Source organism: Juglans microcarpa x Juglans regia, chromosome 4S (genome assembly GCF_004785595.1).
Source record: "Juglans microcarpa x Juglans regia isolate MS1-56 chromosome 4S, Jm3101_v1.0, whole genome shotgun sequence".
Classification (NCBI taxonomy): Eukaryota; Viridiplantae; Streptophyta; class Magnoliopsida; order Fagales; family Juglandaceae; genus Juglans; species Juglans microcarpa x Juglans regia.
In genome coordinates, this window is record NC_054601.1 from 4,831,601 (window position 1) to 4,843,598 (window position 11,998).

The 11,998-nt window shown below is 37.1% G+C and overlaps 2 protein-coding genes across 7 annotated transcripts; one reads left to right on the forward strand and one right to left on the reverse strand.

Moving 5' to 3' along the window:
- Positions 1-1,934: 1,934 nt before the first annotated feature.
- On the forward strand, positions 1,935-6,207 carry LOC121262973 (serine/threonine-protein phosphatase 2A activator-like). 6 transcript variants are annotated; one of them, XR_005940185.1, is made up of 3 exons: positions 1,948-3,202; positions 5,130-5,201; positions 5,339-6,207. XR_005940185.1 is itself a non-coding variant. In XM_041165700.1 (3 exons), the coding sequence occupies exons 1-2, from the start codon at positions 2,046-2,048 to the stop codon at positions 5,403-5,405; spliced, it is 1,224 nt and encodes a 407-aa protein (XP_041021634.1). In that variant the 5' UTR covers positions 1,948-2,045; the 3' UTR covers positions 5,406-5,420; positions 5,873-6,207. The 6 variants fall into 6 exon arrangements, 4 of the variants coding, with proteins under 4 accessions (XP_041021636.1, XP_041021635.1, XP_041021634.1 ...); XR_005940186.1 differs by having other exon boundaries at positions 5,873-6,207; XM_041165700.1 differs by lacking the exon at positions 5,130-5,201 and having other exon boundaries at positions 5,339-5,420; positions 5,873-6,207.
- A 2,825-nt stretch (positions 6,208-9,032) lies between these two features.
- LOC121263097 (40S ribosomal protein S6) lies at positions 9,033-11,790 on the reverse strand. The gene is made up of 6 exons (XM_041165890.1): positions 11,672-11,790; positions 11,514-11,578; positions 10,147-10,204; positions 9,961-10,069; positions 9,581-9,853; positions 9,033-9,412 (listed from the first exon to the last, which is right to left on the reverse strand). The coding sequence occupies exons 1-6, from the start codon at positions 11,675-11,677 to the stop codon at positions 9,174-9,176; spliced, it is 750 nt and encodes a 249-aa protein (XP_041021824.1). The 5' UTR covers positions 11,678-11,790; the 3' UTR covers positions 9,033-9,173.
- Positions 11,791-11,998: the final 208 nt, after the last annotated feature.

The window sequence follows — 11,998 nt, forward strand, 5'->3', positions numbered from 1 at the left end:
ATGCCCAAAACAGGATGAATAAGTATGTATATCTCAAACGAAAAGAATAACAATTTGAGGAAGGTGATTGGGTTATACCTAAGGTTGCAGTCGTACCGTCAGTCCTCAGTGGCCCATCGACGGAGCCTCAAATTGGCTCCCAGGTATTTCGGGCCATATAAGGTATTGAAAAAGGTGTGAGTCATGGCTTATACCTTGGATATGCCAACAACATCAAGAGTAGGGCTGCAAATGGTCCGGTCCGATCCGGCGATGGACTTAATGTTTTCGGTCCATCATTTTTTCGGACCGGACCTGACCGAACACCCAAAGGGACCGAATCGGACCGATAGCAATCGGTCCGGTCCGGTCCGGTCGGTCCAGCTTAATTTTTTTTATTTTTTTAAATAATTAATAAAAAAATTATTTAAAATACTAAATTAAATTAAGTGACTTATTAATGTGGATTATGTAACAAACTCAATAAAAAAATATTTTATATGGTCAATGATAATAAATTTGATGAAAATTATATTATTAATTTATATAATTACTATATAATTAACTAATTGATATTATATATTAGTTAATTCATAGATTATTAACAAGTGTTAATAACTTATTTAAAATTTTATATTGTTAATAGTGATCTGTTAGATGAAGATATATATATATATAATATTGTTAATTTATAGAATATTAACAAGTATTAATAATATATTTAAAATTTTATATTGTTAATTGTACAATTATTATATATAAAATATATATATTTTCATTCGGTCCGGTCCGGTCCGGTCCAGTCTAAAAAAACCTTAGACCATGAACCGGACTGAAAAGTTTCGGTCCTCTAAATTGTGGACTGGACCGGACCGGTCTAAGTCTCGATCTGGTCCGGACCGAAATGGTCGGTTCAGTCGGTCCGTTTGATCCGACTGGACTGTTTATCACCCCTAATCAAGAGTTCATCCCACATTTCATGTGTCCCAATTAAAGAAGAAAATAGGGTCAAGGGCAGTAGCCATACCGTTGCCGCCTCCTGTTGATGACAATGGAATCCTCTACCCTAAACCAAAAGAAGTGCTCCGTGAAAGGATGGTGAAGGTGGGAAACAAGGCACGGGTGGAATTATTGGTGAAGTGGCACGGCCAAGATGCCACCAACGCTACCTGGGAGGGATACTCGAAGTTAAAAGGAGACTTTTCTCTACCTTGAGGGCAAGGTTTTTTAAAGGAGTAATGATACTAATCATCATTTTTCTCATCATCTAATGATGTGACATTAGGTGTTTGGAGCTTATTTATTATGTTTCACTTGTGAACGTATTATTTAATGTCATATTATGGGATGATGAAAGGATGATGAAAAAAAGAATGATAAATAGATTTTTCCTTTTTAAAGAGGAATGGTATGTAACAGGAGCGGCGAAACCCCAAGGGAAAAGCTTTGTCGAAGGAAGGGGCTAGAAGGATGATGAAGAAACCTAGTACACGTGTGTGAAGTAAGTGTTTGAAATGAAGTGCAAATGGGGACCGGCGTGAACGAAAATGAAGTGTTAGACTGAAGAGGAGTTAAGTCAGTGGGCTGGATTATTAAGTCTCGTTGCATTACTTTGTAAGGGTGAGCCCAAATTCAAGTGTTAAATGTTGATTAGTAGAGTCTTGGGCCGTTTGGGCCATTATCAGTTTTATTTGATTCCTGTCGTTAGGCGATTAGTCTAATTTTTATTTCAGTCCAACAGGAAGTCGATGGCTTTTTTTAAAGAGTGCGGCTATACATCAACTGCACTCTCCGCACACTCCACATACAATTTTTTTTTTAAATTCTGTATTACGGCTCCCGCATATAGTAGGCTACAATAAATATTTTTCTTTTTTTAAATTTCTAAATCCAATGAAAAATATTAGTAATCAAAATCCTAATTTTTTTTTTTTTTTTCCTTCTCTGTTATCTGTTCTCTATTCTCTATTCTCTTCTTTCTTCTATATACCGGAGGTGCTCCCCTCTCGAAGTGAACTATTTTTCTGTGTGAATCCCGAGAGGAGTGTTACAGCTATCCACAACCCATGGACCACCAGCACTCCCCCAAATCGCCCCAAACCCCATCCCCACCGACGGCTACCGCAGCCACCACCACCGATGCTACCTGCCGCAAATGCGGTAGTCCCACCACCTTCACACCACCGCTGCCATGGTCCGAAGTCAGCCCGCCTCCGACATACCGCCCCATCCGCTCTCCGGCCATTAATCTTCCCCCAAACAACCACTCCCAGCAGGCCATAATCCTCGCCCCTGTCCCAAAGTCCCAAAAGGTCCCTCTCGTCTCCCCTCCCTACCACTTCCTACTCCCCACCAAAAGACTCCTATCCCCCGAGGACATCCGCCGCTTCCTAGACTCAGACGCCGCCAAGAACTTTCTCGGCTTCATCGTCGCTCTCTCCGAGTCCATCCGCTCCCACAAAATCTCCGACCCATGCCACTTGTCCCCGACAATCAACTCCATCGTCTCTATCATCGAGACACTAATTCGCTGGATCGACGAAATCCCTCCGCTTCAGCAAGCCTCTCGCTATGGCAACCTCTCTTACCGTACGTGGCATGACCGTCTGGCCGAAACCAGCGAGTCCTTGATGCTCAGTTTTCTTCCCGACGATCTCCAATCCGCCACGGTCGAGATCATTCCATACTTCGCCGATAGTTTCGGGAACTCGAGTCGCATTGACTACGGTACCGGCCACGAAACCAACTTCGCCGCTTGGTTGTACTGCTTAGCTCGGTTGGGGCTCATCAAAGAGGAGGATTACCAAGCTGTTGTGGCTAGGGTTTTTGTGAAGTATCTCGAATTAATGAGAAAGTTGCAATTGGTTTATTGCTTGGAGCCTGCGGGTTCGCACGGGGTTTGGGGCCTCGACGACTATCATTTTCTGCCGTTTATCTTCGGATCGTCGCAGCTGATCGATCACAAGTATATGAAGCCCAAATCAATTCATAATCAGGATATACTGGATAATTTTTCGAATGAGTATCTGTACCTTGAGTGCATTGCGTTTGTTAAGAAGGTGAAGAAGGGTTTGTTCGCGGAGCACTCGCCCTTATTGGATGATATAACCGTAGTGCATACTTGGAACAAAGTCAACAGCGGGCTGCTGAAGATGTACAAGGTGGAGGTCTTGGAGAAGGTCCCTATCATGCAGCATTTTCTGTTTGGGTCGCTTATAAAATGGTATGTAGCCTTTCCCCCATTCTATGAACAATTAGGATAGTATTATGTGCCTAAGGAATTGTCCACTTTAGTCACTTTTTTTCCTTGGCTAAAACATTGGGATATTTATAAAAGTTGAGGTCAGTTATTAGGATACATATGCTGTCCTGTTTGCGGCGTCTTGTGCTAGACTTCTTTTGTTTTCGGATCTTTCATTGCTTTGTAGGCATAAATTGATAGGCATGTGAATCCCAATATATATATGAGCGTCTGTGTGGGAGTCCTTTAGATGGTTGTGACCCACTGCATCTAAGTAAGGTATTGGAAGGAACGGAAGAAATCATTCCGAGAGAGCCGTGGCCTGAAGATTCCATAGAGTTTGGAACCTTTTCCAGCTTGAAAGATGGTTCTTATGCTCAGGGAATTGGTCTTTTCATGAGCTGTTTGATGTTGTGATTAGATCATTTAATTTTCTCTAGAGCATGCGTTTTGCAATATGCCCTAGATGAACATGGGTTATCCGGTCAGGTCTGATCTCAATTTTCATGACCTAGGAACGTGGTAGCAATAAATGATGAGTCATAGTTAGGAATGAATGATGAGTCATAGTTAGGATTGCCTTTAATCGCTTATATAGCCCAGATTGATGTAATACTCCCTATGTAGGACTGCATGCATCGCTCAGCCTATGACTCTAGCCTAAAAGGACCAGTCACAATTCAGGTTACCCTTTTTCAGGATATATTTCTGCAATGCCCTCACACTACAGAAACTGGGGTACTAGAAATTTCCTTACTCAAATTCTAACATCCTCGTCATGGAAAACTGTCTTATGTTACAGTGTCCTCAAGCTGTGTTGTGTTTATCGGTTGGCTCTAATGTTGTTTCTTTTGATCCGAGTGCGCTAACCATATTTGTGCAACCTATAAAGGGTAATCGCAATCAGGTTCCCTGTAATCGTTTTGTAGATCAACTCAACCTGGTACACATGTGAGACTCAGCACACACCTACATGATGCTCTCATAGTACACAATTCGGAGTACTGCAGAAAGTACCTTAACAGAATTGAAAAAACTTAGTATAATCATTTTTCTTCTCTTGCTTAAGGCTGTCAATGGTGTGTTGGCTTTTCTCTCTGAAATTTTGTTGATAAAAAGGAAAGCTTTCATCCTTTGAACTATACCATTTAGAGAAGCATCTGGTTTTAATGTTTTTTGCCCAGAATTTCAGACCATGTTCATAGCTCTTTTAAGATTTTGTTGGTTACTACCGCAGTGATGACCACTGTATAAAGTATGTCACCCAAATTTGAAATCCAATGCACTTTAGAAGTAGTTCATGGAAGGCTCTTTGTGAGCACCTGGGAAACATAAAGCTTTATGTCCATCTCCTTCACATGAGTGGCTGTCAGCCTAAGGTGAAGGTTAAGGCCTCGTTTGTTTTCACAACACTTCTCAACTCATCTCATCTCATTTAATCATTACAATTTTTCCAAATTTTCATATAAAATAAAATAAACAATTTGACTTTTTCAAATCCAAAAATAAAAAATAATATTAAAAAATATATATTCTAACAATACTTTATTTAACTTTCAACTTTCATTTCAACTCATCTCATCTCATCTCATCTCAAACGAGGCCTAAACCTTCACCTTAGGCCTAAACCATTCTTGTCAGATGCATGGCAACCTTTTCTTGGTTTCATTGTATGGATTTGCTCCCTTATAAAGTTTCTTCTGTGTTCATTATGCATGTTGATATTTTATGGTTGTTGTGCTAGGTTCCAATTCTAGAACATGTGTATATTCATGTTAATGTTTGGAAAGCCTGTTTACTTTTCTGAGTCACGTCTTTAAGAATTTGTTGAATATCCAATTTAGTGACATTCTGCAATGACTTCATTGCAATCCATTGGTCTTGATTTTGTTGCTATTAACACTTCTAGATCAATTGACTGAGAAGGTCTTCATAGTGGAGGTGTCTTGACTGTCCGTCCTCAGTGGTTAGGAATTGTGTGGTAAGATTGAAAAAGAGACACTATGAAGCTCATTCTTCCATGCGGATCATATTATTGCCATCAGTAGCTTTATGATAGAAGTTGCTATAATTTTGCTGACAAAACCACTCAAGATAATGCTGAAGACTGTCTTGCAGGAAACTCCTTGCCAAGTGCCGTGCACCCCCAGGATTAGTACCAATAAAAAAAAAAAAGAAATGCTGAAGACTGTCTTGCAATATGTGAGATAAGTTTGTGACAGTTTGAGAAGTTTCTATTATTAGGCATGGTACTAATTAAGTTCTTTAAGCTATATGGAATCACCTCACCGTTGGACGCTAGTTGGATGATTTTGCCAATTTACATTGAACAGCATATGGATGAATTCTCTGGGATTAATTTACCATTAGCCATAGGGCCACTGTAAGAGTAAATTTGATGGACCACCTGTTAAACTATTACTTTGAGCCTTTTTCTCTTTGTGGATGTTCGTGGGTGGTGTTATTCGGAGCAATTTTCAACTTTGGATTCCTTTCTACTCAAGAGTTGGTTTCTGATTGATAATTAAACCTCTTTTTTGTTTTTTTCCTAGCAAGGCTAATGTGATAGTTGTTATATATATACATGCTTATGATTAAGGGAAATGATTAATATTGAACTGATTTCGTCTTTTCTTTTTCATCTACTGTCAGGGAGTAAGGTGTTGGATCACCTTATTTGCAATTAGCCGTGGAACCCAGAAAGTTGTTTCTTACGACGGCCCTTGCTATTACAAGTAAGGAAACTTATTAAATTGGAAACATACTTTTGGTAGCATGTTCCCGTTGAGGATTTTTTTTTTTTTTTGGTTCTTATATGTGTTTGTGTGTGTGTGTATATATATATATATATATAGCACAGTTATGAAAGTTTATCGGCATTTTAGTGAAGGAAAATGATAGAAATTTTTGTAATAATTTCTTTACAAACTCTGTTTTAAATGGACAACATTTTTGTAAAAATGAGTTGGAAGAGTATCATTATTTTACGAAGACTTCCTCAATTTAAATCTGTGCTGTAAGATAATCGTAAAAATAGATATATCTTTAGCATTACTTTTTACAAAATATGACATCCTATTCCTTCTTTCTGTAGGAAAGGTTTGTGAAAGTTAAAGCAATGTTCCTACTTCCTACCAAGGCTCCTAAAACCTGCTGCGAGGCTATTATTTTTTTAGTAGTACTGCATGTATTTATAATTTTACTTATATGATTCATTTTGTTAGTTTTTTTTTTTTTTTTTTTATGGATTTCTAATTTTATAATTTTTAACATATCATTAACTGATGCGTGGATAAGTAAGTTTTTTTTTCAAGTACATTTAACATTTTTCATTATTTTTTATTCTTTTACTTTCAGATAAAACTGAAGCAGATTAATAACGTTTGAATTGGATTGAATTACACATGAAGAGGGCTCGTTTTACAATCTTAACGGAACTAGCATCATCGCGCAACTTAGGCTCGTTTTGATGTTGAGATGAAGAAATCTCATCTCATCCAAACACTACACAAACACAATCACTTATCAATTTTAAATATTTAATTTTTTATCTAATCATTACAACTTTTTTAAATTTAAAAAAATACAAAAACAATTTAATTTTTTTAAATCTTAAAATAAAAATTATATTAAAAATTAGATTTTAATAATATTTTAATTTTATAATATTTTTATTCAATTTTTCTAAAATTTTATAAAATATCTTAATTCGAACAATTTCAATACTATTCATAAATCTTTCATCCCATTTCATCTCAACATTCAAATAAGATCTAGGCCGGCATGCATACTGAGTGAACCTCATGGGTTCTAATTTGGTGTTACAATTGCAAAATTCAAACAATAGTATAACTTTATTCAAAGAGAAATGTAGCCACAAATAAATTTTACAAAAATAAATCTACAAATTGACATGATTTGATGTGATATGTCAAATTATAAAATTATTTTTGTAAAATAGATATAATGTATCATAAAAAATTATATTAATTTATATGTTTATTTTTTTAGATATCTTTTAGTTGTAATATTTCTCTTATTCAAAAATTACAGAATCAAAATCACTAGTGTCAATAGACTCGCTACTTATATCAAGATTTTACCTGCGAGCCTATCTAAGATCCAACAAATCTGTCATCGGTTGCAGCCCATCTAATTAGGGGTGGGCAAAATTTTTGAGATTCCGACTTCAGACAATTTCGACGAGGCTCCGATTTCGATGGAGTTGGAGTTGAAGTTGGCGAAATTCGGAGTAAGAGTGACTCTGACTCTGATTTATAAAAAAAAAAATTAAAAAAAAAAAAGAAGAAGATCAAAACGACGTTGTTACGTTTAACTGAAGACGTTTTGGTCATATAAGTGTAACTAAACGTTTCGAGAAAGGGGGCGGCTACTATGCCACCCCATTTTGACCGCTGGGCAATTTTTTTTTTTTCTTTTCATATTTTTTTAACATATTTAAATATATTTAAAAAATAAAAAAAATACACCAATACACTTAAAATCACTTTCTTAACCACTAAGTAAAAACAAAATTGACTAGCGGTCAAATAGAGATGTTAAATTGGAGAGGTAAAATAGACTTTCTCTTCAAGAAAAAGGGGGTCAGGAGGCTTCTAATTAATTTTGCAGGACATGAAATCCTCGATTTTGAAGTATAAGAACGCATTTCACCTGAAACGGTCAAATCAAATTTCCTTATTATTAGATTAGTCTGTATGATACTCAATCCAATTATTATTGGACTCAACTGACCAATATAAGTTGGGTTACTGCAATAATTGTAAAACCATTTTTTTTCCTTTATCTCTTGGAGATTTGTTTACCTGCGAGTGGTTCATTGTTCAACACTTAAAAATTATTCTCAACCTCTTGTACATGATTTTTTTGCTGGTAGAATACAATTATTTGTAATACATTTCGACAGTTGATTCTCTTGTTCAAGTAGAATACTCATCCTGCATTTTCTTTGAACAGGCTGAGGTGAGAGCGTTCTTTGACGAGCATGAGCCAGAAGGAAGCCACCCGGGAGGAGTTCATCTAGAGATAAAACGTGAGAGAGTGCATTGGAGGGTCACAAACTGTGACCTTCGATGACTTGGGTTCGTGTTACCACACCCACAGTGACTGTGATCCCAGGCTGAATGCTCCACAATCTCTTGAGCTGGCTTTCATCACCGCCGCCTACGAAAGAGGAGGATCGCATCTCAGCAAAATCTCTTGCCTCCTTAGGGATCTAGACGGCTTTAAGCGCCCGCCGACATGTATTCCCATTATCAATTTGGTATTTCGTCTATGTTATGCTATGTACTGAATGTCATCTTTTTGTAAGAATGAAGCATGTTCGTTGCATCGCGATGGTTGGCATACCATTCCTCCTCTATAGCCTAATGGAGATCCAAAAATGTTGAACTTAACATGTAGTAAGGCTCTAGTTTGGAACTAAACTAACTGAATGATTACGACGCCAATTATGCAAGCTTTGTTTACGAGAAAATGGCAATGGGCTGTGATTGTGACATTTAGAAAATTATATTTACAGGATGTATCCTTACACTGTTGGTCGATTATGAGTTGATTTAACAGATAATTTAATTTTAAATATTAACACCTTAAATTGGCACTGCCACAGAGAGACGGTGCAGATGCCCTAGACAAGGTCTTTGGATACATTTTATGAACTCAACTAGGATCTCTTTTTTGATAGAGCATCTCATCGCTATTAGGTAAAATAACGTTGAAAGACTTAAAAAAAGTAACTATAATATAATGGTTATAATCATTACTAAGCAGAGCATTTGGAGAAGCTCCATTATAGGAAACCATCAACATGTCCTCATTGCAATCTTAAAAAATATATGTTTTACCAAATTCAATACTAGAAAATCTCATAGATATCCAATGTTCATCTTCTTATCAAAATTTAATCACTTGCCCAAAGAGATGCACGAACCTATGCCACAATAGATGGCTTAGATGCGGCAGAGAGCCTGGATCGTTTCTTGGCTAAGCTTTCACTGCGACGTTCTCTTTGCTCCTTCAATCTAGTGGCAAGGAGCTTCTGGTACTCAGCAGCCTCCGACTTGGCCTTGGAAATTCTCTTCTTCTTCTCTGCAATCCTTGCTCGCTTCCTCTGCAAAGTCAATGGGGTGACCAACCTCTGAATTTTCGGAGCTTTACTCACTTTCTTCCCTGCCAATTGTACATGGAGCATTACGTTAACAACTAACAAAAACATGCAGCTAACCACATAGTGACCAAATTAGATATTTAACTTTCTAAACACTTTTAAACAAGCAAACAAAAACATTCACAGGCTCTTCTGGCCCAAGAATTCAATAATGATTGCGGAAAACTTACCAGCCTTTGTGGTAAACGATCTGCGATAGGTGTTGACATACTTTCGAACATCATCCTCCTTTGAGAGATTGAAAAGTTTACGGATCTTTGATGCCCTCTTTGGACCTCGCATTCTTGGTTTCTCGGTGTCAGTCAGACCAGGAAGGTCATTCTCACCCTTCTTCACAATAACCAAGTTCAGAACAGAAAGGTCTTGGCTGACAATGCATCCACGTACAGACTTCCTCCTTCGCTCTCCATTACGCCTACCGTACCCACGGAAGCAAGGGGTGCCTGGAAATACAAATTTAAGTATTCCTTATAATCTTACTTCAAAGACAATCTAGCAAATCTCCAACTTGAAAGCAATAGCATGCACTAAGAACGGAAGTTTGGCCAACCTCTCCGAAGCAAGAGACGAACGCGACCCGGGGTTAACACTCCCTGCTTCATTGGGAATCCTTGCTTATCACAGCCTCCCATGATTTTGAAAACGTAGCCCTTAAATTCCTGTCAAACATGCTTTTTTTTTAGATATTTGGAACCAGTAGCAGGATTTGGGAAATGCAAACATAATGGGTCAATACCTCTCCAAGAGAATCTCCACTGACTTCCTGCGAAATCCTCTTGTCAAAAAATGCTCGGCTGCAAGGTCAAAGAAACATGAAACATAAGGGAATAGGCAAAACTTTAATTAAAATAAATTTGTAATTTCAAAGACTCACATAAGCAAGTGCTACACCACATCAGTTACAATTCTGACATTTGGCCTCGAGGTTAATCTTAAGAAGTTACAAATCCAGGTAAATCATTTCTAAAAGGTTAAAAATGCTTAAGAAAACAACATATATCAATCAAACATAGAAATGATAAATAATCATTCAGCTGATTACAACAGAAGCTTCAAATCAAGGTCTTCCTAGCTAGTAACATCTGTGAGAATTTTTTTCTATAAGTATGAGCAACTCTCACTGAAGAAAGTTGAAACTTAATAGCCATCTTTTGTTCTCATCAAAACCTACAGTTTTTTAAAAGAAAAAAACCAACCATCGGAAGGGTAGAAATGCTCACCATTAAGAGGCCAGAAAGAAATATGTAACTGATCATATGCTATCAGCACCTTTTCTTTTCAAAGCAATATATGTAATACAGCAATTTAAAAACTTTTAGTCGAAATCATTGCACAAGAACACAGTATATTTTGTGGAATCCTTAAAGATGATGCCTCCCATTAACATTCATGGAGCTAGCACATATATCATTAATTAATTATCGTATGCAATTATATACACAAGAGTCCAAATTATAGGAATGATTGCTGTCAAATGAAAACAACAATAAAACGTACTCAATGCCTATGAGTTTCAGGGGAAGCAGATAATGGCTCTGCATTCACGAAGTTCAACAGAATATAAGATCTGCAATTGGAAACTCGGAATGATGGTGAATTATCTTTGATTGGACAATTCCTGGCATTCTGCCTTAAAAGGCGTTAGGTAGAACCGAAAAGAAACTGCAAAAGATGACATGCACAACCGGTTGGGAAAAATATCCCTTTGAATTTGACTGTGCAACGCCGCATTGAGCATGACTGTCATCTAGTAAATCAACTTTTCAAAATCTTTTTTTAATTTACGTTATATTTACAGCCCCTACTTCTATTTTCTAATTTATTTTGCCTTTTTCCATTAAGAAATAGAGCTTGTAATAATGAAATATAAGGCTCACATAACTCTACATATCCATATGGTTCTATTCGTGGAGTTTACATTAAAGAAAAAATCCCAGGAGAAGAGAGAGTTATATTAAGCTGGGCTAAGGTTCTTTGACTAAACCGATTCAACAAATGAAACTAAAACGAGTCCTGTTTAGAGTGAAAAATTAAAAAAGAAATAGCAACTGATGTAAAATGTAAATAAAAACGTTTAATTTCGTAAATGGGAGAGGAACTAACAGTTTCTGATCATCGTCGATTTCAAGTTTCTTTTGGCATCCCGTAGTTGGGTTTGCAATGTTGAACTGCAAAACGCAAACAACGCCACTGTTAAAAATGTCTATGAAAAAGAGAGATAGGTAGGGAGAAGGGGAGATTTAGAGTATCAGATAGGAAACCTTCATCTTGGATGAGATCTCGAGTGGCTGGAGCAGAGTCGAGCAGAGGCGGCTGCGAATGAAAGATGAAAAAGAGCGACCTCTATTTTTAGGGTTTTGTACGACGCGCTCGGAGCAGCTATTTATTTATTTTTATTTTATTGACTGGTTATTTATTGGGCCAAGGCCCAGAAGCCCAGTGAAATTATTTGGATTTCAGCATCAGATCGTTGCATCCTCTTTTTCATATTTTCTTTTTATAATTTTTAAGACAAATTCTATTTAACAGTTATACACCACACCTGCTAGTCGGAAAAAAAAAAAAATAAAATAAAAAAAAATAAAAAA